Source organism: Pollicipes pollicipes, unplaced genomic scaffold (assembly GCF_011947565.3).
Source record: "Pollicipes pollicipes isolate AB1234 unplaced genomic scaffold, Ppol_2.1 Scaffold_7262;HRSCAF=8765_pilon_pilon_pilon, whole genome shotgun sequence".
Classification (NCBI taxonomy): Eukaryota; Metazoa; Arthropoda; class Thecostraca; order Pollicipedomorpha; family Pollicipedidae; genus Pollicipes; species Pollicipes pollicipes.
Window position 1 is genome coordinate 19785405 of NW_023597055.1, and position 26191 is coordinate 19811595.

At 47.4% G+C, this 26191-nt stretch overlaps 1 protein-coding gene and 1 long non-coding RNA gene across 2 annotated transcripts; both read left to right on the forward strand.

Moving 5' to 3' along the window:
• The first annotated feature begins 16668 nt into the window (after positions 1-16668).
• Positions 16669-17873, forward strand: LOC119113344 (uncharacterized). Its single transcript, XR_005095894.1, has 3 exons — positions 16669-16732; positions 17206-17325; positions 17739-17873. It is a non-coding gene; the product is annotated as an uncharacterized LOC119113344 (long non-coding RNA).
• Positions 17874-24414: 6541 nt separating this feature from the next.
• Positions 24415-25623, forward strand: LOC119114264 (CLIP domain-containing serine protease 14D). The gene has a single exon (XM_037238466.1). It carries the CDS (start codon positions 24449-24451, stop codon positions 25475-25477), a length of 1029 nt encoding a protein of 342 aa, XP_037094361.1. The 5' UTR covers positions 24415-24448; the 3' UTR covers positions 25478-25623.
• Positions 25624-26191: the final 568 nt, after the last annotated feature.

A 26191-nucleotide genomic window follows, 5' to 3' on the forward strand; every position in this document is an offset into this window, starting at 1 on the left:
ATTGCACGCATTTCATACGTCTTACATAAAAATCACGCAGGTATAAGTCGGGAAAACACGTGATATGTCGCGTATGGATATCTCCAACTGATCACTTCGCGTATGCCCAAATGATCCCTATCTCCTACAAAAGGAGCGTCGCAACCAGACTAAGATAGAAGCCATGCGTTGCAACGCATCGTGGTCATGTGGAATTACCGCCACGGGTGTATGAGTAGACGACGCTGGATGAAACTGCACCAAGCGCTATCTACAATGGCGGAATTGAAGAGAGGGCTCCACATTTCTGTGTGGTTTGAACTGAAAAGGCGATCCTGAAGATCACTCTGTGTAGTACACAGCCCTGCCCCTAGTTTATAAAACGCCTCTAAAAAAACAAAAACATAAACCTCCTCTAGTTTGTGAGGTACACGGGCGCAAAGATGTCAAAACCAACCTGTTTTATTACTCTAGGGCCTGCTGTACAGGGTAGTTTCTGGTGCTCATTTCGACATTGTTGATAGCAGGAACCGCATTATGCATCTTCCATGGGCTTTTTAGAGGTCAGAATAGGTCATTGACCTAAAATGACCCTGGTCAACATTTAGTTTTAGGGGTATACTGCCTAGCGTAATCTTTGTCGCTTAGTCAAGTGCAAAACCCAAGGCAATCTTGCATGATTTTGGTCATGTTGACCTTCAAAAGGTCAGTCAAGGTCACTGAGCTTAAATGAGCATGTGACCTTCTGCTTAGAAACGGTTATCTAAGTTCCGGGGGCACTTAGGAGACCATCCTGTAACTTGACCATGTTTGGCCTTGTTTGAGCCGAAGTTCATGACCTAGGAATGTGAAATATTGACCTAAGTGAGTTCACGTACAGATCAACACACCTTGCAAGTCTAATGTGTCTAGCTTTCTTAGTTCTCGAGATCTCTAGGGAGGGGGGGAGGGTGGAGGTCAAATTGACTCCCACCCGAGCGAAGGGTACCCAGCCGGTCACCCGGGCGCGTGCTAAAACAAGGGTCCATTTACCTCGTGCCGGAAATGTTAAAGCACTCTAAATTATTCATCTCAATCTGATTTTGACCGAAGCGGAAATAGCCAAATCTAAAGTGGCTATCCCCTCAACGTCGATAAATGAATGATGTTCTCGGGATTGAGCGATTTTTTAAAAAATTGTCAGATTATGAAATGTTATGAAACGATATGAAAGGTTATAAAATGATAAACATTTTGGCTGCAATATTCACCATCTTTGCTATGGCGACAGGTCCGGCGCCCGACCGCTGGAACCGGCACAGGTGGCCAATGAGCGCGGGCGTCCCTAACGTGTTACCCAGGCGTTCATGACGCCATAATAACGTCATTCAAATCTTGTTATTGCATTGGCCTTGTGGCGATCAAAACCGAGCAGAAATCTATTTGCCGAGTTGTTCATGTCTTGCGCCGTGAGCACGATTTTAAGATAAAACGACGGACGTCAATTGGCTCTCAATCCATGCTATGTGAGGTACGATGACGCAATCAAATAATGACGTACGAGGACCATACTTACTCAACAGAAAAATTACCAACATTTTCACCGCCGGTGGTGCGGCGCTCGCGTGCCGTTCGGTCAACATGGCGCGGAAGCTTGGAACGGCAGACGCAGTATTTGTGCATGGCACCGGCTTCGGTTGTAAACAGCACCAAGGTTCAGCTGATTTGGAGAACTCTCGCTAGATGGCAGGCGGCGGCCACGCTGGCTCGGGGCCGGTGCCGGCCGCCGAGCGATGGAAGACTCGGAATCAGGTGTTTCAGGCGCTTTAGGTGGGTTGTGCGCACGCGCAATGGAAAGGCTTGTATCAGTCCGGCGCACACCCTTTGTAAGCCGTCGATCCCGGCCACTCGAGGCGTTCCGCACCGTGGCTACACGGGGTAGGCTCCTGTGGGACGGGCCAACGAGGGCGGGACTATGCGGCCTTTATGGGGGAGGGGGGGGGGGGGGGGGAGCTTTCATATGTTTGTTAATGACTGCACGCAGAACTCTGACTTCCTTCAAACGTTTGGCTGATCGATCATGCGCAAATGTGTGATATTTCGTCAACACGCTTTTATCGAAACAATAACAGTAGCAGAACAACAGCAAACAACCTCCAGCTATTGTTTCGACAAAGGCAAGTTGCCGAAATATCAACCCATCTATATCTTCATTCTTCTGGTTTTTCCTCGAAGAATAAAGCTATTACTACTTCCTTATCTCTGCAGACAGGTAATTGTTCTGTCTAGAGAAGTCTTTCCACTCAAAAATACGCCAGTAGTGAAAAAATACCGAAGTGAAACTGTTCCATAATATCTGATGCTCGCTTCAAAATTTTCAAACGTGAAACGTTTCTTTTAAACTGTGCACTGGGTGGAACTAAAAATTGCACAGTTGGTTCCATGCCCTAGACTTTTAGGCGGAGACCAGCTTTGGGCGAAATCTGGGAGTTGAGAGTGTGCCATTCGTCATGCTGGTTGGGGATCTATCCTGGAACACACGCATTGTAGTGTTATCTATGCAAATTTCTCTTATATGACCAATACTTACGGGATGTTGGGCACATACCTAAGCGAAACGAGCCTGATGCTTTTTGAGCGCTGCTTGCGAACAATTAATAAACACGCACTTTATGCATACGTATTTTGTCTGCGATTTTTTCTCCCAAAGTCGCACCGCTCGCCGGCGGCGATGTCACGTCACATTCGCAACCTGCGTTCGTCGCTCGCCAGCCGCTGGCCGCGATAGGTTAGCTTATGCATGATGGGGCCTTGCAGTACTGCACCACCCGACACTGGCCGCACGGTTGGTTTTTCAACGTCTCTGCTGCGCCCGCGACTCGTCCTCGGGCTTGACAAGCGTGCACAGGACCTCGGCGGCGCCAGGCGGCTGGACGGCCACGGCGGTCTGGGCCAGCCGTCGGACCGGCCGCCACCGGCCGTTCGCCAGCATTGATCAGGGGCGCGGCAACGATGTCTCAGGGAGCGGGAGGGGGGCGGGGGGGGGGGAAGCGAAAAACTGCCTGGGAAGCCCGTCTCGCCCATATTTTCCGAATTTTGGCGGCACTATTTTCAGATATGGTGGTGTTTAGATGCGTTGTGCTATTAAAATACCTATCATCAATGTCAGTGCGTGAGCTTGATGTCAGATGCTTTCACTAATAACGCTGGGCCTATTACTCCTCAAAGGTAATGTTTTTCCATTAATTGTATGATACTATTTTTCTATCCATATTATGATCACATTCAGTTATCTACTTACCCTGATAGAGGAAATCAGACGTTATAAACATTCTGTAACCTCACGGGTCCCGGCATCGTCACGGATGAATTGTTCCAGCTGTCTTTCTCGTCTGGTGTGTGAGAATGTACGTACACAATATTTAAGCCAGTTAGCTCCCAGTCATCGTCAGACGTTATCGAGTCCTGAGTGGGGCTGCATGATGTTTGGCTTTTAGCCATGTTCGAGGTCTCTCTGTACTATTGCTAGGATTCGAGCCGCGGTCTTCCGATTGTGGGCACAGCGCCCTACCAACTACGCTAATCGGGATGAGCATTTGCTTGTCTTTGCTGTTATTGCAATTGAGGTTGTTTGCTTTTGTTCATAGTTGTTTGTTGTAGGTGTTCTTTTAGTTTTCTGATGGTTTGAAGCGTGCGCATCCTCTGCATTCATTCGCGGCGCTTCGGGTAATTTGGAAAATAAGACGGGCTTTTCCCCAAGCGTCAAGAGCCGGTCTTGTGGCCCATTTCCTAGAATGCCCTTGCTCAGAAAACCTGACCGCGAACAGTGACGAGATAACTGGTCGCAACGGCCAGCCAGGTACTGACACGCCAGAGGCGGACGCTAGCTGAAACAAGTGCTCCATCCGTGATACTGTTACCTCGTCTGCATACTTCCGTAACGTGTGTGCTATAGCGTCCATGTGCCCAGAGCTTTACCGTGCTCTTTCACTAGTACAAAGCCTAACAGAACCCACATTCGCTTGAATATTGAAGCTAATCGTGATTTAACAGGCCTCGAATACTTGACACATTATCTACGAAACAGCCCGCGCAGTAACTCTGCGTTATTACAGCAGCGGCCACGTGTTGTTTTCATGTCAGACACTATGATTCCCCACCTCCGCAGTGCCTGTTTCGGTCTCAGTGGCACACGCTGCAGTGCCTGTTTCGGTCTCAGTGGCACACGCTGCAGTGCCTGTTTGGGTCTCAATAGCACACACTGCAATGCCTGTTGGGTCTTAATTACAAACACTGCAGTGCCTGTTTTTGGGTCTCAACGGCACGCATTGCAGTGCCTGTTTGAGTGCCAATCACAGATACTGCAGTGCCTGTTTGGGTCTAAATGACCGACAATGACCATAGAAATGTCACGAAATAAATGGTATGTCATTGCATTGTCATCTTTTACTCCTCGAGCTTTTCGCAGGTTTCATTGATCATGTTCATCTTTTCGGCCCACGAGCTCTTTACTGAATGCTCACGAATGGGTTCTCATGGTATAAAGTAAAGCGTTAATCGGAGACATGACCGGTTTACCATAAACATTTCAATGGCATATATTTCCATGTGCAGATCCAGAATGGGGAGAAGGGTGCAGGGGGACATCCTCGCCCTTGGACTACCTTGGACTGAAAGGAAAAATGAGCGCCTCGTATAACCTTTGGTTTCCTTTCCATATCTTTCAAACTGACAGCAGTTGATTATGTAAGTAGCCCAACTGGAAAACATATGGATGAGAATCAGATGTGCGCCTATAAACTTGGCAGCTGATGCAGGCTTAGCTAATGAATATGACAGATAAACACCGTACAATTAAGACATTCCGCTGGGGCAGTAGGAAACTATTGTGTTTTCCCGTCAAACAGATTATTATGTGCTGCACCATTACCACGGAGATTGCATATTGCACATCAATTATACACACATTGCCATCGCACGGAGATCTAACCAACTAGTCGATTTTGAGCTGTAGCGGGTCTCAGGTCATAGTTGAAACGGTCTCCTTCGATTCTCGCAGGCGTGTGCACAAATAGATATTGACCTCAGCACAACGAGCAAAATAACTAACGCGGGCAAGACCTAGTGCGGGACCGAGAGCTGGTCAAAGTTGAGAACGTCTATCTGAACATGAGTTCGAACCTGTTGCTAACCTGACGAGTGTATGTCGAACGGTCTCTTCTTGGCGGATTTCTGTGTTGTGGCGCCGGTGATTGATAGTAGCAAACACCCATACATCGTGCTGCGCTATACTTCTGTACATCTCTTCCACGTGGTGTGCTTGCTGTGCATGATAATAAAGACTAATAATGTAGGGAATGTTCCACATGTGTATGGCGTTTTGAACTGAAATAGCCATCTTGACGACTTTTTGATGCTGTTTACGGTCATGTCATTTTTAAGACCCAAAACGATTTGGTTTCTGAGTTACACGACCGCAAAGTGTCAAAATCCTTATAGTTCCCCCATTTCAAAAAAGCCTTCTAATTAATGACGCCATGGAAACGTCATTAGATACCCGTGATATTATTGGTTGTTTGTTTGTGTTTTGTTAATGATAAAAACCGTACGGCGGCTGATTGATTCGCAAAGGCGATGATGCTGCACATGTGTTACAATGCGCGAAGGGTGATTGGCTGTTATTAAGATTTTACTGCTGGATATGTATCGCGAACATAGGTGTGAGCAATTTCGTGTTGTGCGGCATTTATCGAGGGGACATTTCCCCCCACTCCCAGGCAGTGCCCTCTTTGCATCGGTGGGAGATGCCGGACATATGGTGCTGTGTACGGTGATCGCAGGACAAAATAAAATATTTTTGCTGTGTTCGCGTAAGTACCTCGCTCCCAATCTGTTAAAAATACTTCACGCCGAATATGTCTGTCGTATCACTGACATCTCAGCAATAAGTTCCGGGCATGCACGTCTCAATATGGCACGCAGCCTCGAGTATGATGTGCGGTCGCTTTCCATTATTGTCACTGTTTGAGGAATGAGTATGCAATCACGGGCGCGTTCGGTCAAGGGGAAATTATTCAACGAGTAATGATCTCTTCGATAATCATCCATGGAGATATTCCATTTACACTCGACTGGTCCGGAAATTATCTCCCAGATTAGTTTCCCATGCGCCATTCACAGCCAACGACCATAGCTGGCGAAAACAGGTTCTCCGTCTTGACCATGCTCCAAGAATTCTCCGGGATTCTCCCTCGCTACGGAAAATTATCTGGGATAATATTCCGCAACGGCACGTGGAACGTCATTCCGAAAAAAAAATCCGATATTCCGGACAATTTTACAATAGTATCTGCCGGCCGGACGCACCCCGCAAAAATGGCAAAAGTGCATTCAAAAATGCCTTCACAAATAAAACAGCGTCTTTAAAAAGCAGATGCATGCAGCAGCTGAATAGTGGGTGCAAGTGCTAGGAGCTGGGGCTACGGTTGCCACCAATTTCAGAAATAGTTTTCTTTATGCACTTTATTGCTACAAACAAAATAAACAAAATATTCATTTTGACAGTAACTGACTAGGGCCAAGCATGGCATGTTGGTGGAGGACATGTATAGCACATTGGCGAGTAGCTGATTCATTACGTTTTTGAGTAAGTTCGAATACTTTTGCTTGTTTCCATCAGCAGGTTATGGGCGCCACATGAGCAATGTAGTTGGCACGCCCTAAAGCCCAAATCATCATCATCATCATCGTACTTGTTTCCATCGCCTACCTATCTCGCTGCTGTCATGGAGCTACACGTTGGCTATTCGATGTAACCACTTCATAAATAGATGACCTGCATAAACTTGCATGAACAGTGTGAATTTTGTCGGTCAGGCCAGGCTCAGGGACATCAGTCAAAAATTATTCCATTGTTCTAGATTACAGGAATCATCAGTGCGCTCAACTTATCACTGAACTCTATGAGCTGTAATCTATTTGCACTGGGCTGAACTCCGTGCTGCCATATTCCGGCAATGACATCATTGTTTAGATATGGGAGCGTGTATAGCGACTCATGAGTCGATTTACTGAAAACGGCCCTTCTGTGTAAATCACGTCGGATCCGAGTCGATTTACACGCAGCTGCACCACTGTGTAAATCGAGTCAGATTCATGACGTCACGTTTGCGCATGCGCACTCGCCTGCGTTTGCGACCGTGTCCGCACCGACGCGCGGTTTTGAACGCCGGGCGTGTCGGGGTGCGGGTGGGGGTGGATGTGGTGCGCCACAAATGAGGATTGGAGGTATGTGCATATTGTGCGTGCATGAAGGTATGTGCATATCGAATCGAGTCACAGATCAATGAAAGTAATTTCATTAAATAGGTGCACTTGGCCAGAGACGAGGTGTAGGTCAAAATCAGGGTGCTTTCAACCAGGGACGACGCAGCAATAGCATAGGGGCTGTCCCCGCCCCCCCCCCCCCCCCCCCTCCCATTGCCGGCAGACGGGTAGATGGCAGCAGTTCCAAATCAGGATTTCCTTAAACTTTGAAGACCCCTTTTGTGGACTGAAAGTATGCTGTTCTTGGTGACAAAGCCCTTTCACGTGCCAGGAGGCCATGCTGTATGGTACCAATGCCCTTGTTGCAAAATTATAAGGTCCTGTTTGTTTCATTGTCAACATCTATTTACCTGGATATAATGCTTATAACAGTTTGGTAAAAGAACATATGCCTACAATTTTCCTTTCCCTTGAACTTTCGAGACAACATTGCCCATGAGGCCCCCTGTGAGGCAGCCCCATTTTGCTTAGGAGGCCCCTTGGATATCCTCCCCCCCAAACCAAAAATCCATGGTGCCATTCCCTCTGTCAGCATCAGCAGGCTGGACTGATTTTCCCTCACTTGTTTCTACTTCATATTTAGGTGATTCATTAAAAATAGCACATACTTTGTACCTATACATTTTGTCACAAATGGGAGCAGGTTTTGTCAGCTGATTGAATGTTACAGTGTTTATGTATAAGATAATGGTGATCTTCAGCTGATTCTTTGAATGCCTGTCTTCTGGTTTGAAAAGGAATTGGCCCATCCTGACTGAAAGCAAGACTGGGTAGGTGTTTTCATCAAAATCTGGATTTTGTTGAAATGCTGGAAAGTATTTTACATCAGGTGGTATTAATTTAAGAAAAGATTTGACCAGTACATATATGCTTCTAACAAAATGTATTGAAAGCTGTAAAGTAACAGCTGGGAATGATTGAGTTTTTTCCAAATCTAGCATTGACAAGGAGATATCTTGTGAGCGAGGTACGCAACTGTAACAAAACGAGTGGGGAAAGATGTTACTGGAGATCTTAGCTTCATCAACATGCATTTTAGGACCCACTAAGGTTAGAATGCAAACATTAAACATGATCATTGTTGTTCACAAATGTTTACATACTCTTTGCATGTATGTAAACTTTTTTAAAAGCAGTGTTTAGATCATATATATATATATATATATATATATATATATATATATATATGTAAGAAAGCTGTTGGTGTAGCTGACTGACAAGGATCACGCTGAGAAGTTGGCCATCACAGAGGTCTTCCCGGACTGCGACCAGTTTCTACGCAGCTTCCATATGCTAGCAAACATGCTGGCTTTTTCAATTTGTTTTCATAACCTATCAAGGTTGCAGATTGGATTGACTCTCCTCATTGCCCTTGTTTGTCTAATATTATTACTTAATGGCTTGATCATCCTCCGCAGTGGTAAAAAAGCTGAATGTGTGCTGAGTGATCCCTGCATTATACATCAGTTGTTGAGCCAAACTAGGCTTTAAACATTTTATGTGGTATACAGTCTTAATAACTTTTTCATATAGCACTAATGGTCTGGCTCTTGTCTCTGCCCCTGATAGTCTAATGTAGTACTCCTGCAATCTGGCACCCTGGCCCCTGATGTTCTAGATCAGAAGGCCCAATGTTGTGTTATGGTGAGCCCTTTGCTGGCTTGGCAGGCTGTGTTACAAGCCAGGAAGCCCTGTACTGGATTAAGAGGCACTCTCTATTCAAGAGGCCCCTTTGATGCATCAGATGGCAGCAGTTCAAGGTCAGGGCTTCCCGACCTGATATTACTGCCCTTGAGAGTCTGGCGAGGTACTCCTACCTCCTGGTACTCTGGCCCCTGGTGGCCAGACCTGGCACTCCTGCTCCCCATGGTCTGACCTGGTACTACTTCCTCCTGGTGGCCTTACCCGGTACCACAACTTGATGGTGTGAATTGGTACCAGTGCTCCTGGTAGCATAATACTGCTGTCTCATGGTGATCTGATGTGGTACTTGTGCCACATGGTAGAAGGACTTGATACCTCTGCCCCTGATGGTCTTATCTGGTACCCGTGTGCTTAGTGGTCGGGCCTGGTATTCCTGCCACCCGATAGGGTACCCCCACTATTGATGGTCTGACCTGGCACTGCTGCTGCCAGCTGGTCTGACCTGGTACCCATGCCCCCTGCTTGTTTGGCATGGTGCTTTGTGCCTGATGGTCTGACCTGGTGCTACTGATGATCAGACCATCAGTGTGTGGGGTCACCAGATCAGACTACTGGAGTTAGAATTACCAGGTCAGGCCACCAGGAGGTGGGTACCAGATCTACCCCTGATGATCTGACCTGGTACCCTGATGATTTGACCTGGTACCATGATGATTTGGCCTGGTACCCCTGATGATCTGACCTCTTACCCCTGATGATCTGATCTGGTACCCCTGGTGATCTGACCTGGCACCCCTGATGATCTGACCTGTGACTCTTGATGATCTGACCTGTGAATCCTGATGATCTGACCTGTGACTCCTCATGATCTGACCTGGAATCCCTGCTGGTCTGACCTAATATTCCTGCCTCCTTGTGGTTCTTGGTATGCCAGCTGGCAAACTAGCTGGTTGTGCTTTGTGCATAATGTCTGTGGACATTACTGGGCAGTGCACTTAGCTAACATACTTCGCTATGTTTCAGACGTATAGCATCTCAACAAAAGATAGAAGATGCCTGTGTTAAGGAAATGTGACTGTTTTCATTCCTTTGATGAGCTAGATGCCCATATCCGTGAATTGGACGCCGAGACGAATGTGAAGTTTTTCAAGTCGAGCTCTGTCACTCTTGGTAAATTTCTTCAGACAAATCCTGGGCACTTCATTTCAAAGTTGGTCGCTGACCATGCTGACAAGGAGGCGCTTTTGCAGCAGAAAAAGTACCGTCTCGTTAAATTTTCATGCACTCATGGTGGGCGCCAGTACGAAAGCAAAACTGGTGATCGTCGTGTCCGAAACACGAGAACCAAAAAAGTCGGCTGTCCCGTAAGCATCCTAGTGTTTCTGGAAAAGTCATTGCGTTTAGAGATTAGGGACATCTCACTGGAGCATTCCCACCCGGTGTCGAAGGCAAGCTTTCTGCTGCAGCCAGAAAATCGTCGCCTGCCTGCGTCCTAAAGGCAGCGGCACCACAGTCGTGGGATCAGCAAAGAAATAAGGTAAGCTTGCTTGTTGTGAATTGATGCGACCTTTCATTGACAATTGTTAGTAAAACCACGTCTCGAACAGTAATGAGTCGGGAAATATGACCGGCTCATATGCGGTGCGTTTCCGGTCATGACTAACTTGTATCGATCAATAACACATGGTACGGCGTAAAACTAGGTCATAATGTTTCTGCTCAGTGCGTACCATGCCTTGATGTAAGTTTTTCTTAACGTGTTCTTTTTTTTTCTTCAGAGTACTGAACAGCAGCGGTGGATGGTGGGAGCGCTGGATTACACCGTCCACGTACTCGGCTTTAAACCCGCCATCATCATGCACCGCGTGGTCACGGTGTTCCATGAATTTGACATAACTTCGTTCATCGGAAACGCCTTGACTTCCCGGATACCTGTAGAGCTCTCAGGCTTCTTCTATTGTAGAGAACAGGCTCTCTATCTATATTCGTTTGCTTGTCATGATGTGAATAGCTAGTTTGCCAAGATACATCTTCATGTACATATATGAGTATTGCAAGCCCATCCAGAGACTCCGAAAGGCTGAAACTACCGGCTATCCGACTATCTGTGTTGATTGTTTCCAAACTGGATAAGCTTTGTTAAATAGCACCGCTCACCAAGCAATGGTTGCTTACGTCTAACCTGCTGCGTCCCTGGATGTCCTTGCACTATCTCCTCACTAGTCGAGATGAACGTTGAGCGAGCTTAGATCTGTCGTGTACCTGAACTAAGTAGCTGAAGTGAACTAAGTAGCCTCGTCAAATGTCTGATGCGTTCTTCGTCGACAGTTCCACATATGCGAGAACTGACTGGGTAATTGTATACTTGCCCCATGCGAGGAAGACGCATACAAATGTATGTGCAATTTTGTTTTGTGCTAGTTTAACCAGTGACCGCTAAGGAGAATGTGTTTTTAAAAATACCAACATGAGAGCATTGCTTTGGCTACTTATTCAATGTGTCGGGCCGCTGTTATATAATTGCTTAGTGCGTTCAACAATTCTCAGCCATGGTTGTTATTGATGTTTTTTGACACTGGTTGTGCTCGCACGCTTTGAATCTAGTCAAGAAGAACGTTGATGATTGTGCGTAGTGGTGGGTTTCCATGCATCTCAGCACTTAGGGTGTGCCTTTGTTAGTGTACGGGATTTATTGGCATGTGAGAAAGTTTTCCTGACATAACGCGGCATGTCTGGCCGCTCCAATGCGGCAAAATACCTGCGCTGTTGTGACATGGTTGCTACTTCTCATTGCATGCATCTGTGATCAGCTCGTACGGCTGCGTGCCCAGAACTGCATGTCGTGTACCTTCCAAGGCTGTGGTTATCCCAGAGAGGTCATTTACCTCAATACTTTAATACATTTAAAGCTGACCAACTCTGCTGAAGTGATTATAGCGCGTTGTGAAAATGCCACGTATCCACAAATACGCCTGAGGAAATCCATCAAATGTCTTGTGAGTTTCATCGGTATGCGCAAGACCACTGGCAGTTCTAACGACACCTCTCATTGCGAATGCGTGGCTGGGTCATGTCCACGCTCATTTCAATCACAAATTATTCAGACAGCTGGGTTGTTTGACTCTGTACGATTGCAGCAGTAGTATCGGTGCAATATTTTTTTTTTTTAAAACGGCGCGACCAGATTCGCACGATATCAATCGTCCCTTCGTTCTAACAACTTGGCCAACAATAAATTATGTATCAAAATTTAAGCCGTCAGAATATGTCGCGAAGCGGTAAACAAGCAATGATTACACAACAGGGCAGTCTACATCGCTCAGACTGACGCAAAACACATTGTAGGCGTAAGAGGTGGTGGTGGTCGGCGGCAGCGGGATAAGGCCGCGTAAATACGAAAAGACCTGCGTGCTGTCGATAGGTGAGGGCTGGCAGACCCAGGGGGCCCATCGCTGCCGCGCGGGTGACACGCTGGCGTAAAGCTGTACGTGTGGTGAACAGGGACCGAATCTCCAAAGGAACCCACGAGTCATTAAGGGCCCTGAACACAGCGATGCTGCCACGGGGAATGACTAGGTCACCGCGCCAGCCAAGCGCTTGAACGGTCGCCGCCATTGGATCTTGCTGAGGAGCATCGGTGACGATCCTGGCCCCACGGTTAATCACCCCTTGCACTCTATTTAGGTGATGCGCTGCAGCCACACCCCAGACCGAGAGGCAGCACAGAAGATGAGAACATGGGACTGGATGATAGATTTACGAACCTCGGGTGACGAATCTGTTGATTGTGGTTTGTGGTGGAATTTGTTCATTGTGATTCGTCACAAACAGCCAATATGGTTGGTTGTGGCGGATTTTATGCAAGCGGAAAAGGATGGGGCTGCGCATTTTAACGTAGGATGTGAGCATCTCCCAAAAAAAGGTACCTGCAATGGGACTCCCAGCACCTTCATGGGCGACGAAGGGCTCATTTGGTGTCACGCACTGCCCAGGTGAACATATAAGGTTTCCTTTCAGGATTGTGGAGTGCCGGGAAGAATAGCTCTTTTGGTCGGCTTCATTTTAACAGAGTTAGATGTGAAGAAGGAATTAACTACTTGAATGGTTTCCTCCTGTCGTGATTTCAAAACGGATGGTTGGTCTGGATGTGTAGAGTCCAGCAGCTGGGTGTGGTCGGCACAGGATACTAGATATTCGTGAAGGAGGTAAGATAGAGATTCATTCGTAAAAATACTGAAGAGGATAGGGTCAACCAAGGATCGCTGAGGGACACCGTAAATCGACAGAAGAGAAAGATTCCGCTTCTCACCATCCACCTTCGACCAGCAAGGTAACTCCCAAACCAATTCGGATCAATAAAATATCACTGCAGCTTTATCGGATCTACGCCATGGTTAATACATTAAAGGCACGGCTGAAGTTTACGAAGGTGACGGCCACGACGTGCTTAACCCCAATCCGAGTACAGCTCACTCAGCGGCATCGTCCAGGGCGTTTTCGGTTGAGTGACCGAGGATCATGGGTACCGAGGTTGGACGACAGCTGCATGCACACAACTTTATCGTGTGTCTTTTACAAAGCAGGCAAAGCTGATGTGCCTACGAAAATGCTAGCGATTTCACGGAAGACATATTTGTGAAGAGCCGAAGGTAGAAGATAGAAGAGCGAAGAGAATATTTATCGCATTTTATTATTGGCGGTACCCTCATCAGGTACCGCCAATGACTCTCTTTAACCGTGAGGTTCTTTCGGCACAGATGTCTGCAAGTGACCTAAACCTAAAAAGCGTTTCCCATAACGTTACGCAGAAGTGAAGTTCTTGGTTTTAAGTTAGCACCAAGTTGAGCGACTTCGAATTTACTGACGAAAGACTGATCTGGATGTCAAACACACCCATATTGGTACCGCGTGTGAATCAGTTGAGTAGCTTCAGTTGGATTACTTCACAGTACTAGGTTCAGTTAAGGTACCGAATTGCATTCAGAATGTAGGTTGCATAGGCATGAACGTACGTACGGCCCAAGTTTGGGTTTGCCTATTTCGGCTCCAATTTGTTTTTGTTTTTTGAGTGAGGACTTAACGAAGTCTTCCATACATTTCTCCAGTTTACCTACCGCGCTATTCAACGTTCAATCATTGCGATTTTCCCGCCCAGGGGAGCGCTACTTAAATTAAGTCTGTTTTTCCAAAGATGACTTCAAGTAGTCCCATTCGAAAATATAATGGCTAGGGTCGGGCATTTCTTGCCATTGCCCCTTGAATGCTCGGTACTATTACAGATGTTAATTACAAGACCCTAGGTTCACCGGAAGTGACCTAACAAGACCTCTGAAATCGAGGATACACTTGCCACATAGAAACTCTGGGCGAAGATGCATTACTGCATGAGGAGATGTAATCACAGCATTGGATTAGGCTTCTAAGACGAAGTGCGTATCCTAAACACTGTTACATAAGTTGCATCACTAATAAATTCTGACAGAACGTTTAACATCCCTAGGCGAACATGGGTTAGCCAAGGTGAAAACATTGCTGACACCATTTCCATCTACACTCAACGTGCACGGGGTCATGAATATCTCTGCAGAGCTCAGAACAAAAGCTTGGCAAAGGTCTAAGGTCTATCCCTTTGGATAGAACCAGCTTAACAATTTAAAAGGAATAACACCGATGCGTTATTTTGCATGTCATCTAACATCACCTCCCTTCTGTCAATTATTGCCTGCAACAAAATACAGACAGCAAATTGCTTTCCAGTACCTTTCATGGCTTCTTGCCCCAGTGCAGAAAGTTAGAAATGCATAAAACACGCACAAAATCATGCCGGTGGAAATGCATCGGCCAAAGCTGACGAATTTGTGTGTATGAGAGGGGGGGGGGGGGCGTTTCACCATCAAGGAGCCCCTTTAGGAGCCCTCCGCACCCCTCACCCGTTACCAAGACTGGATACAAGCCGCACACTGCAAAGCACCGTGTGGCAAGCATGCGATGCTGCATGGCGTGCCTTGTAAGCAATGTGACAAGTTCAGCATCTACTTTTCCTGGTACATACACATGTACACGCGCAAACGCACGCATACTATATTGTATATGTACATATATATATATATATATATATATATATATATATATATATATATATATATATATATATATATGTATGCATATATATATTCGCTTCTCTGGACGGTATGTTCTCAATAAAGTACGCAGATGTGTAGCTTTAGTGATGCAAAAATGAGCTATGCATGGGCAAATGCATATTTTCAGCTTTTGTGCGCGTTTGATTGCTGAAATCACACCTTTCCCTTATTCGGTAAGTCATAGATCAGTTCGCCAGTTCGCTGCGTTGAATATGCTCTGTCGCCTGCGCAGATCACATCGCGATGTAATTCACAGGTGTGTGTATCCATCATGAGTGCATCTACACAGAACACCTTCTCTGCTTAAATCCACTCGCGAGTGGAATTACACAGAATGGCGCTTCTGTGTATATCACGTCATGAGTGCATCTACACAGAACACCTTCTCTGCTTAAATCCACTCGCGAGTGGAATTACACAGAATGGCGCTTCTGTGTATATCACGTCATGAGTGGATCTACACAGAACACCTTCTCTGCTTAAATCCACTCCGGAGTGTATATACACAGAACGGCGCTCCTGTGTAAATCCACTCAGATCTGAGTCGATTTACTCCTGAAGCCACACTTGTGTAGATCTACTCACAAGTGGATTTACACAACAGTGCGTTTACGTGTAGATCAACTCAGATCTGAGTCGATTTACACAGGGGTGGCATCCTGTGTAAATCCACTTCGTAGTGGATTTAAGCAGAGGAGCTGTTCTGTGTAGATCCACTCATGAGTCGATTTACACGCGTCCTTTAGATATTGCTATGCTGCTGCCACTTTTCAAAATGCTAAATTTACCTACTCTTAACTAGATTTGGTGGCAGCTATGCACCATGCTCACAGCTGGCAAAGTTCATGAGTGTGTGGCCTCAGCTTCTATTACTTATTTTTGGTGTGACAAGCATTTCAAGATGTGTCAGACATGCTCAGGAACCGAGATGTCTGTAGTGTGTACTCTTGATGTATCACCACTTAGCACAGTGATTAATGCACACCCTGTGGGCAGATATTTTCAGTTTGTATTACTCATTTGAAGTAGATGTCCATTGTATTGTATAGTATTCAATTTTCCCAATTACTGTGATCCTTTCAGATTCCCAGCTCAACAAGGCCACCAACAGGAATGGCTTCATGTGTGTGGTATCAGTGGGTTCAAGCCGAGGCATAGAGTGTGCTAGGCACATTTTCCATCACATGCCTTCTCCAGCCAGGCAGCCAAAAGGAAAAGGCTTAGGGCCAATGCTGTGCCCTCTCTGCAGGTCTGTGAATGCCTAGGTTTTCTTTATTTCTTTTTGTCAGACACTTCATATTTAGCCTTGGCATTCAGACTTGAACTTATTCAACATTAGAACACATATGACATTTCTATGATCACCTTTTGTCTCTTTCAATTCCATGTCCTCTCAGTCATTATTCATTCATGCATTTCAATGTGCCGCAGTCATTTCTGACCAGAATTTATATGATATAAGTAAAACATTGGTTTGCATTATACTTGGTGCATATGTCAAAGTGCTGTCCTATGACCTGTACATTGTGTGACAGCTTTGTTCATTGTTGATCTTTCTGATTCTGATCATTGATGTCCTGAATTGTTTTCGGCACAGGGGGGGGTGTTCCAGGCACCCCAGTGCTTCCTGTGTCTACACCATCTCGAAGACCAGAATCTGGGTCAGTGTTTTCTTTTTGGGTTGGATTTTGAAAGTTAGTTTACTTTTTGAACAAGGAGATTGAAATTTGTAACACAAAAAATATACTACAAACTGCATTAACTAATGGCATAAAGATGATTAAATTTGCAACGATGATTGCCATTGACATTGTATTGTAATGACCATATTGTGCAAAACACAAAGACGTTTATGAGACCTACAAGGACTTGAAGGACCACGTAAAACACCTAAATTACTAAAGGGACTAACAGCCTGAAATCGGCCTTATTAGCAAAATCACACACTTCCATGTAGTATTGTGTGGACAATGCTGTATAAAACATTAATGCAGTTTGTTTGCTCCTATGCTCTAAAGCCAGAGGAGAGTTACCAATAAGTCCCCCACCTTAGTTGTTGCAGTCATCGTCATAGGTATTAACTCCACATCTGCAGTCTATTACAATTTCCATTTCACACTGTGTTATGTTTCAGACGATCGGGAACAAGCAAGAAGATAGTGGTATCCAGCAGCACGTACATAATCCTGCGACGTGTGATGCGAAAGGCCGGCCTACCAACAGTCAAGCGTACCATCCTGCATCTTGCTAAAGGGTAACCATTCGTTTGTTCAGGCAGCTGAGTGCTGTTTAGACTACACAACCTTGTACCGTGCAGTGTGCACACAGCTTCAGGAGCACTGCTTGTATGTGCTGCACCTGGCTATGATTGTTTTACAACGGTGCCTTAGCATATAGGGAAGAGGTTATAACCCACTTTTCTATGCAACTTTTCTCGTATCTCAAAGATCTTTATAGTACGATGTGAGTTGTTCCAAACATGCTGCACCTTACTTCCTTACTGGACGTGTGAATTTAATTAGACATCAGCAATAAATTCCGAGCCTGTAATTGGCGTTTGCCATCTGCATGGTAGTCGTGAGTGCAAAATAAATCCGCAGCTTTCAGTCATGTTCATCTGTGGTTCCCCTGTTTTGCGTTTTTAAGCAGCGTTTCATTTCACTACAGGTACCTGAGGGAACCTGGTGGTGGCGATGGCGATAGGGTGCACGCCGGAGGCGACAATGTGGGTAGCGATGGCGACACGGGTGACGCTGCGCACTTGGCCATGCCGAGAACATCACGGACGTTTCATTCGCCGATGCTAGTAAGGTCTTCTAATGATGTGCAGATCTCTTTATTAAGAAAAATTGATAACACCAATGTAACAATTTCTGTTGTGATATAGGCCTCCCGGCGCCGGGTCATGTGACCCGTCAGACCAGTTGACGGATCACCAGCTGACTCGTGCCCGAACCCGCGGGGCAGTGGTAAGCTGGTCGCTCGCGCGCGCGCGCGTCGCTGTCGTGAGGTAATGTACGAGCCGAGCTAAGATCCTGCTAGTGAGACCAAAACAACTTAAACACTGTTGATTTCAAGCCGGCCCCAATGCTTATTACCGGCAGTGATGGGTATTCAGTTTGTCATTAAGGCTCAGTAAATTTCTTCGCGGATTGTGGTCAGCCTCCTAAATAAATAAATAAAAATAAATGAGTCGTTCATGTCTGGCGTCGTGAGCACGATTTCCAGATAAAACGACGGACGTCAGTTGGCTCTCAATCCATGTTATGTGAGGTACGATGACCTAATCAAACAATGACGTATTGAGGACAATACTTACGCAACAGAAAAATTACTAACATTTTCAGCCGTGGTGGTGCGGCGCTCGCGTGCCGTTCGGTCAACATGGCGCGGGAGCTTGGAACGGCAGACGGACGCCGTATTTGTGTATGGCACCGGCTTCGGCTGTAAACAGCACCAAGGTTCAGCTGATTCGGAGAACTCTCGTTAGATGGCAGGCGGCGGCCGCGCTGGCTCGGTAGCCGAGGCCGGCCGCCGAGCGATGGAAGGCTGGGAATCAGGTGTTCCAGGTGCTTTAGCTGGCTGGTGCGCACGCGCAATGGAAAGGCTTGCATCCATCCGGCCCACACCCTATGTTAGCCGTGGATCTCGGCCACTCGAAGCATTCCGCAACGTGGTTTCTCGGGGTAGGTTCCTGTGGGACGGGCTAAGGATGGTGGGACTGTAGTCTTCAGGGGGGCGGGGGGGGGGGGGAGAGTTTTCATGTGTTTGTTAATGACTGCACGCATATATCTGACCTGTTCAAAATGTGTGGCTGATCGATCATGTGTGAATGTGTGCTATTTGAGCGACACGCTTTTATCGAAACAATAGCAGAACAAGAACAATAGCAAAAACAAACTCCTGCTATTGTTTCGGTAAAGGCATGTTACCGAAATATAAAGCCATCTATGTCTTCATTCCTGTGGTTTTGCTTCGAGGAGTAAAGCTATTACTACTGCCTTGTCTACGCAGACAGATAGTTGTTTTGTCTACAGAAGTCCTTTCCACTTAAAACTACACCAATAGTATCAAATATACCGAGGTGAAATTGTTTTATCATATCTGATGCTTGCTTCAAAATCCTCAAATGTGAAACATTTCCTTTAAACGGTGCACTGGGTGGAACTGCAAATTGCACAGTGGGTTCAATGCCCTAGGCCTTTAGGCGGAAACCAGCTTTCGGCGAAACCTGAGAGTTGAGAGTGTGCCATTCGTCATGCTGGTTGGGGTCTATCCTGGAACACACGCATTGTAGTGTTATCTATGCAAATTTCTCTTATATGACCAATACTTCCGGGCTGTTGCCCACATACATTGGTGAAACGAGTCTGATCCTTTTCGAGCGCTGCTTAAGAACACTTTATGAACACGCACTTTATGCATACGTATTTTGTCTGCGATTTTTTCTCCCAAAGTCGCACCACCCGCCGCCGGCGATGTCACGTCACATTCCGCGACCTGCGCTTGCCACTCGCCAGCCGCTGGCCGTGGTAGGTTTGCTTATGCATGATGGGGCACTGCAATACTGCACCACCCGACACTGGCCGCACGGTTTGTTTTTCAACGTCTCTGCTGCGCCCGCGACTCGTCCTCGGGCTTGACAAGCGTGCACAGGACCTCGGCGGCGCCAGGCGGCTGGACGGCCACGGCGGTCTGGGCCAGCCGTCGGACCGGCCGCCGCCGGCCGTTCGCCAGCATTGATCAGGGGCGCGGCAAGGGGGGCGGGGGGGGGGGGGGGGGGGAGCGAAAAACTGCCTGGGAAGCCCGTCTCGCCCATTTTTTCCGAATTTTGGCGGCACTATTTTCGGATATGGTGGTGTTTAGATGCGTTGTGCTATTAAAATATCTATCATCAATGTCAGTGCGTGCGCTTGATGTCAGATGCTCTCACTAATAACGCTGGGCCTATTACTCCTCAAAGGTAATGTTTTTCCATTAATTGTATGATACTATTTTTCTATCCATATTACGATCACATTCAGTTATCTACTTACCCTGATAGAGGAAATCAGACGTTATAAACATTCTGAAACCTCACGGGTCCCGGCATCGTCACGGATGAATTGTTCCAGCTGTCTTTCTCGTCTGGTGCGTCAGAATGTACGTACACAATATTTAAGCCAGTTAGCTCCCAGTCATCGTCAGACGTTATCGAGTCCTGAGCGGGGCTGCATGATGTTTGGCTTTTAGCCATGTTCGAGGTCTCTCTGTACTATTGCTAGGATTCGAGCCGCGGTCTTCCGATTGTGGGCACAGCGCCCTACCAACTACGCTAATCGGGATGAGCATTTGCTTGTCTTTGCTGTTATTGCAATTGAGGTTGTTTGCTTTTGTTCATAGTTGTTTGTTGTAGGTGTTCTTTTAGTTTTCAGATGATTTGAAGCGTGCGCATCCTCTGCAATCATTCGTGGAGCTTCGGGTAATTTGGAAAATAAGACGGGCTTTTCCCCAAGCGTCAAGAGCCGGTCTTGTGGCCCATTTCCTAGAATGCCCTCGCTCAGAAAACCTGACCGCGAACAGTGACGAGATAACTGGTCGCAACGGCCAGCCAGGTACTGACACGCCAGAGGCGGACGATAGCTGAAACAAGTGCTCCATCCGTGATACTGTTACCTCGTCTGCATCCTTCCGTAACGTGTGTGCTATAGCGTCCATGTGCCCAGAGCTTTGCCGTGCTCTTTCACTAGTACAAAGGCTAACAGAACCCACATTCGCCTGAATATTGAAGCTAATCGTGATCTAACAGGCCTCGAATACTTGACACATTATCTACGAAACAGCCCGCGCAGTAACTCTGCGTTATTACAGCAGTGGCCACGTGTTGTTTTCATGTCAGACACTATGATTCCCCACCTCCGCAGTGCCTGTTTCGGTCTCAGTGGCACACGCTGCAGTGCCTGTTTCGGTCTCAGTGGCACACGCTGCAGTGCCTGTTTGGGTCTCAATAGCACACACTGCAATGCCTGTTGGGTCTTAATTACAAACACTGCAGTGCCTGTTTTTGGGTCTCAACGGCACGCATTGCAGTGCCTGTTTGAGTGCCAATCACAGATACTGCAGTGCCTGTTTGGGTCTAAATGACCGACAATGACCATTGATATGTCACGAAATAAATGGTATGTCATTGCATTGCCATCTTTTACTCCTCGAGCTAATCGCAGGTTTCATTGATCATGTTCATCTTTTCGGCCCACGAGCTCTTTACCGAATGCTCACGAATAGTTTGTCATGGTATGAAGTTAAGCGTTAATCGGAGACGTAACCGGTTTACCATAAACATTTCAATGACATATTTCCATGTGCAGATCCAGAATGGGGAGCAGGGTGCAGGGGGACATCCTCGCCCTTGGACTACCTTGGACTGAAAGGAAAAATGAGCGCCTCGTATAACCTTTGGTTTCCTTTCCATATCTTTCAAACTGACAGCAGTTGATTATGTAAGTAGCCCAACTGGAAAACATATGGATGAGAATCAGATGTGAACCTATAAACTTGGCAGCTGATGCAGGCTTAGCTAATGAATATGACAGATAAACACCGTACAATTAAGACATTCCACTGGGGCAGTAGGAAACTATTTTGTTTTCCCGTCAAACAGATTATTATGTGCTGCACCATTGCCACGGAGATTGCATATTGCACATTAATTATACACACATTGCCATCGCGCGGAGATCTGACCAACTAGTCGATTTTGAGCTGTAGCGGGTCTAAGGTCACGGTTGAAAACGGTCTCCTTCGATTCTCGCAGGCGTGTGCACAAATCGATATTGACCTCAGCACAACGAGCAAAATAACTAACGCGGGCAAGACCTAGTACGGGGCCGAGAGTTGGCCAAAGTTGAGAACGTCTATCTGAACATGAGTTCGAACCTGTTGCTAACCTGACGAGTGTATGTCGAATGGTCTCTTCTTGGCGGATTTCTGTTTCGTACCGTGGGTGATTGATAAGAACAGACACCCATGCATCGTGGTGCGCTATACTTCTGTACACCTCTTCCACGTGGTGCACTTGCTGAGCATGATCATGAAGAATAATAAGCTCAAAGATACACAAAATAGTGCAGTGACTATTCATCGTCGCCGAGGAGTCAGTTCGACGAATACCTGCAAAGCAACCAACTTTTGCTGAGCCGCAGGGACTTGGAACTCACTGAAGCAGACGACATTCGCATGAGGGAAAATGCTAGTATGCAGTAACAGTTGAAGGCTGAATAGTGTTTTGTAAACAGAAATCCGGCCTTATTGCATTTTTCTGAGAATGTTCGCGAAGTTGGCCCAGTGCTGTACAGGAAAAGCATAACCTTAATCACGCCTAGATTGTCACTCACTGACGTCCAACATTTTGTGCGGGGTAAACGCTCCTCCCTCCTGCCCCCTCTCTCCATCTGTTTCCGCGCTTGTGCCTCCGAAACCACCTTGGCAAGGTTCTCGCTGCGTTCCTGGATGTTACTGAGCAGCTGCACGCACTGTGCCAGTGCCAAATATATAACAGACTGGTACGGCCCGTTTACATCCCGCTGGTCTGCGTCTGTGATCCATCCACCGGCGCTAGGTCAGTTGGCCGGGCCGAGATGCCCGCCGCCTGCAGCGCTGGTTTGCAGCCGCACACCGCGTACCGCACACCGCACACCGACACCCCGCTACCGACCGTGCCCGGCTCTGCGCGCCGGGCCAGCCCTCTCCAGCTAGCCGCCGTGTTTACTGGGCAGTGAAGTTTAGCTTTACCCTTCTACATCAAACAAAGAGCAAGGCGAAGTAAACAGTATGTACGAAAATACGCCCGATCCGTACCAGATCACCGGAATAGAGTGGTAGCGCGTGGGCGCGCGACCGCACACCCTGCCAGCCATCATGGGTCCCTCGTTAGGTCAAACTCTAGTGATCATTGCAGCCTATGGCGTAGAGTCTCAACGAGTTACGGTTCCCTTTGGGATTCACTGTATATGGTGTTTACAGAGGTAAACAACTCTTACCCCAGTTTCCCACAAATCGCAAATGGTCTGATTTGCCTCCTTAACCGTCGCTCTGACACACGGTTTTTCATAGCGCGGACTAACAGCAGTGGGGGGGGGGGGGGGGGGGGAATGCGAGCCCCATCAACCCCAGGCGTTGCTAAACTGATGAAGATAGAGCTTAACAAAAAACACCAATGGATTAGTCTCAACGGGGTGTACGATTGATACTACCTTGCATGTTTTAGGTCACAGAAGAAAAAAAACAATTGACCCCATTATGGCGCGTCAGAAATCGGATTTGCCAGAAGAGCGCTCTTTTTTACTTTGCGTCACATCTACGAGAGCATGCCCTGTGGGGACACAACATTTAAACAGGTGTTTTCATCGTTGACTGCTGGGTAAAGTCGGGTATATTCTTTTTTGTTGTTTTGATCACACACACACACACACACACACACACACACACACACACACACACACACACACACACACACACACACACACACACACACACACACACACACACACACACACACACACACACACACACACACACACACACACACACACACAAACACATATACATAGACACACACACACACACACACACACACACACACACACAAACACATATACATAGACACACACACACACACACGCATATATATATATATATATATATATATATATATATATATATATATATATATATATATATGTATATATGATACATGACTTGGCCAATGTAACAGTGCCGCCAGGCGGTGCATTCCACGGCATTGTTGATTGCCGCCCGCCGCCCGCAACGGTCGTAGATCGCCGTGCAGTGTTCCTCAAACTACTGTTTCCATGTTGCAATGTGCACAAATTCGTCGCAATTGACTTTTCATGAAAGAATATGCTAAACAGAACTTTGAACACTAGGAGCGTGTTTGCCGCTTTTCATGAAGAGCCGCCATTCATATGAGGCTTCACACTCGTGGATGAGTGGATGCTTTTTAACCTCTGAATATGTACCTGGAATGGAGTGCCTCTTGTTGCTCTACCATGAGCCTAGGTTTCTCCAACCGTGTTTTTGCAATGCAACAGACATCTCACACCATGCGCACCATACGAGTAATTCGTCAACTGTTTACGTTTGAATTAGTAGTCTCTTAACGTGCACTTTTGATCCGCACATCTTGCGTAAATGTTTCAGGAGCTGTCCACAGCATTGTCTGACTCCCCCAAACAGCAAAGCTTTCCGCGCCCCTGCATGACTCGGGCGCGGGAATTTCCAGGGTTTAGCTCGCGGTGCACGAGATTGTTTGATCTGATCAGTTGGGTGGCGGCAGGAGCGGCGATCGGGCCGTGGAAGGCGTTTGTTTCAACCTACAAATGGGTGTCGGTGTGCGCGCGCAGCTCGGGGCTGTGCTCCTGCTGACGCTGACGGCGTGGCTGGCGGACGCGGTTCCCACAGCCAACAGCAACCTGCCGGACATTCTGCCGACGGAGGACCTGTCAGTGACGCTGAACCGGCCTCTCTGCGGCCTGGATGCGGCCACCACACCGCTGTTCTGCTGCCCTGGACAGGAGCCGCGCGGCGCCGGCTGCGGGAAGACCAGCTTTTCGCCACCGGCGCAGCTGGGCGCCTCGTTCGTCAAGAACGCCGCCAACTTTCCCTGGATGGCGGCCATCTCCGAAAGGCAAAAGGGCGGCAGAGATATAGTGGTCTGCGGGGGCGCCGTGATCTCTGACCGATGGGTGTTGACGGGGGCGACCTGCGCTCGCGATGGCCGCCAGCTGAGTGTGCGCTTCGGTGACCTCGACTTGCAGGACACCTCTGACGACAATCCTAACGCTCCTCCGTTCGAGCTGGACATCATCAAAGTTGCGCGGCATCCCCAGTTTTCGCTGCCGGAAAAGAGAGCTCAGGACATTGCCTTGCTGAAGACTGTGTCAAAAATTTCGTTCTCCAGCACTGTGAGCCCTATTTGCCTACCAGATGCATCCCTTACGTCAATTGTGCCAGCGGGTGATGACCTCATCTTTGCGGGCTGGGGCGCGACAAGATATGCCGCAAGCACAGCGTTCATGTCTCTGAAATGGGCCAGGGTGAGGGTGGTGGATTTCGGAGATTGTAGAAGCAATTACACCAAGATCCCACCATTCATCCGGTATTTTGATGCAGGCTCGTTTTGTACGAAGTTTTTTGAACCGACATCGGTGTTCTTGTGTGCTATCAATCGCGGCGATCTGGGTTCTGTGTTAATGAAAGTTATCGGGGAGGGTGACATCGCGAGGTGGTACGCAGTGGGGTTGGTTGTTGCTGGAGCCGGTTGTGGCAGCGAAGAGTTTCCGGCTATCAACATCGCGCTTGGACCATCACTGAACTGGATCCAATCGGTCATCACGGCGCCATCATAGATGTTGCCTTTAGTTGCCTGTACTGTTCATCAGTGCAACCGCACAGCCACACCTCCGTGTTTTCAGCAGATTTCTAGCGCGGTGCGTCGTATGAACTGAGCGTTGTTAAGCCGGTTTTTATGTGAGCAGACGCCCAATACATGTAAGCAGTCAGCAGCACTATGTCAGCCGCCAACGATATATCGACCATAACGGACCCTCCTGGTGGGGCCCTAGCATATCCGCGACGGGCGATCAGGAGGCAAGAGCTAGACGACCGCCGCAATGCCGATGAGCAGAGCACAGACACACCACTGCCAGAGTACCTGACGGTTCAGAGTTACAAGCTGGACTCCGACGGGAAGCTGCTCTCATTGGAAGACGTTGCCGCTGGACTGGAACTTGAACCCGAAACATGAGAGAACATTTCACGAAAAAACTTTCATAGTGGTTAGGAAAGTCAGCAGTCCTCCTTCAAAAGTCCTCCGGTCCCCTTGTTCCCATCTCTACGCTCGATTGGTTGGGCCCATGGCCCATACGTCCTGCTCCTATTGCCCCTTTGCCGAGTCTTCCTAAATATGGAGGGCCAGCAAAAGTTACAGAAATATGGCAATGTCAGTATTAGGTACCACCTGTCTCTCCCCTACTTCGGTTAATGGGTTTGTCTTGGCACTAAGAGGCGCAAATTTACGAACAGCTGAAAAGCCAGGGTCATCATACGCTCCAGCTTACAAC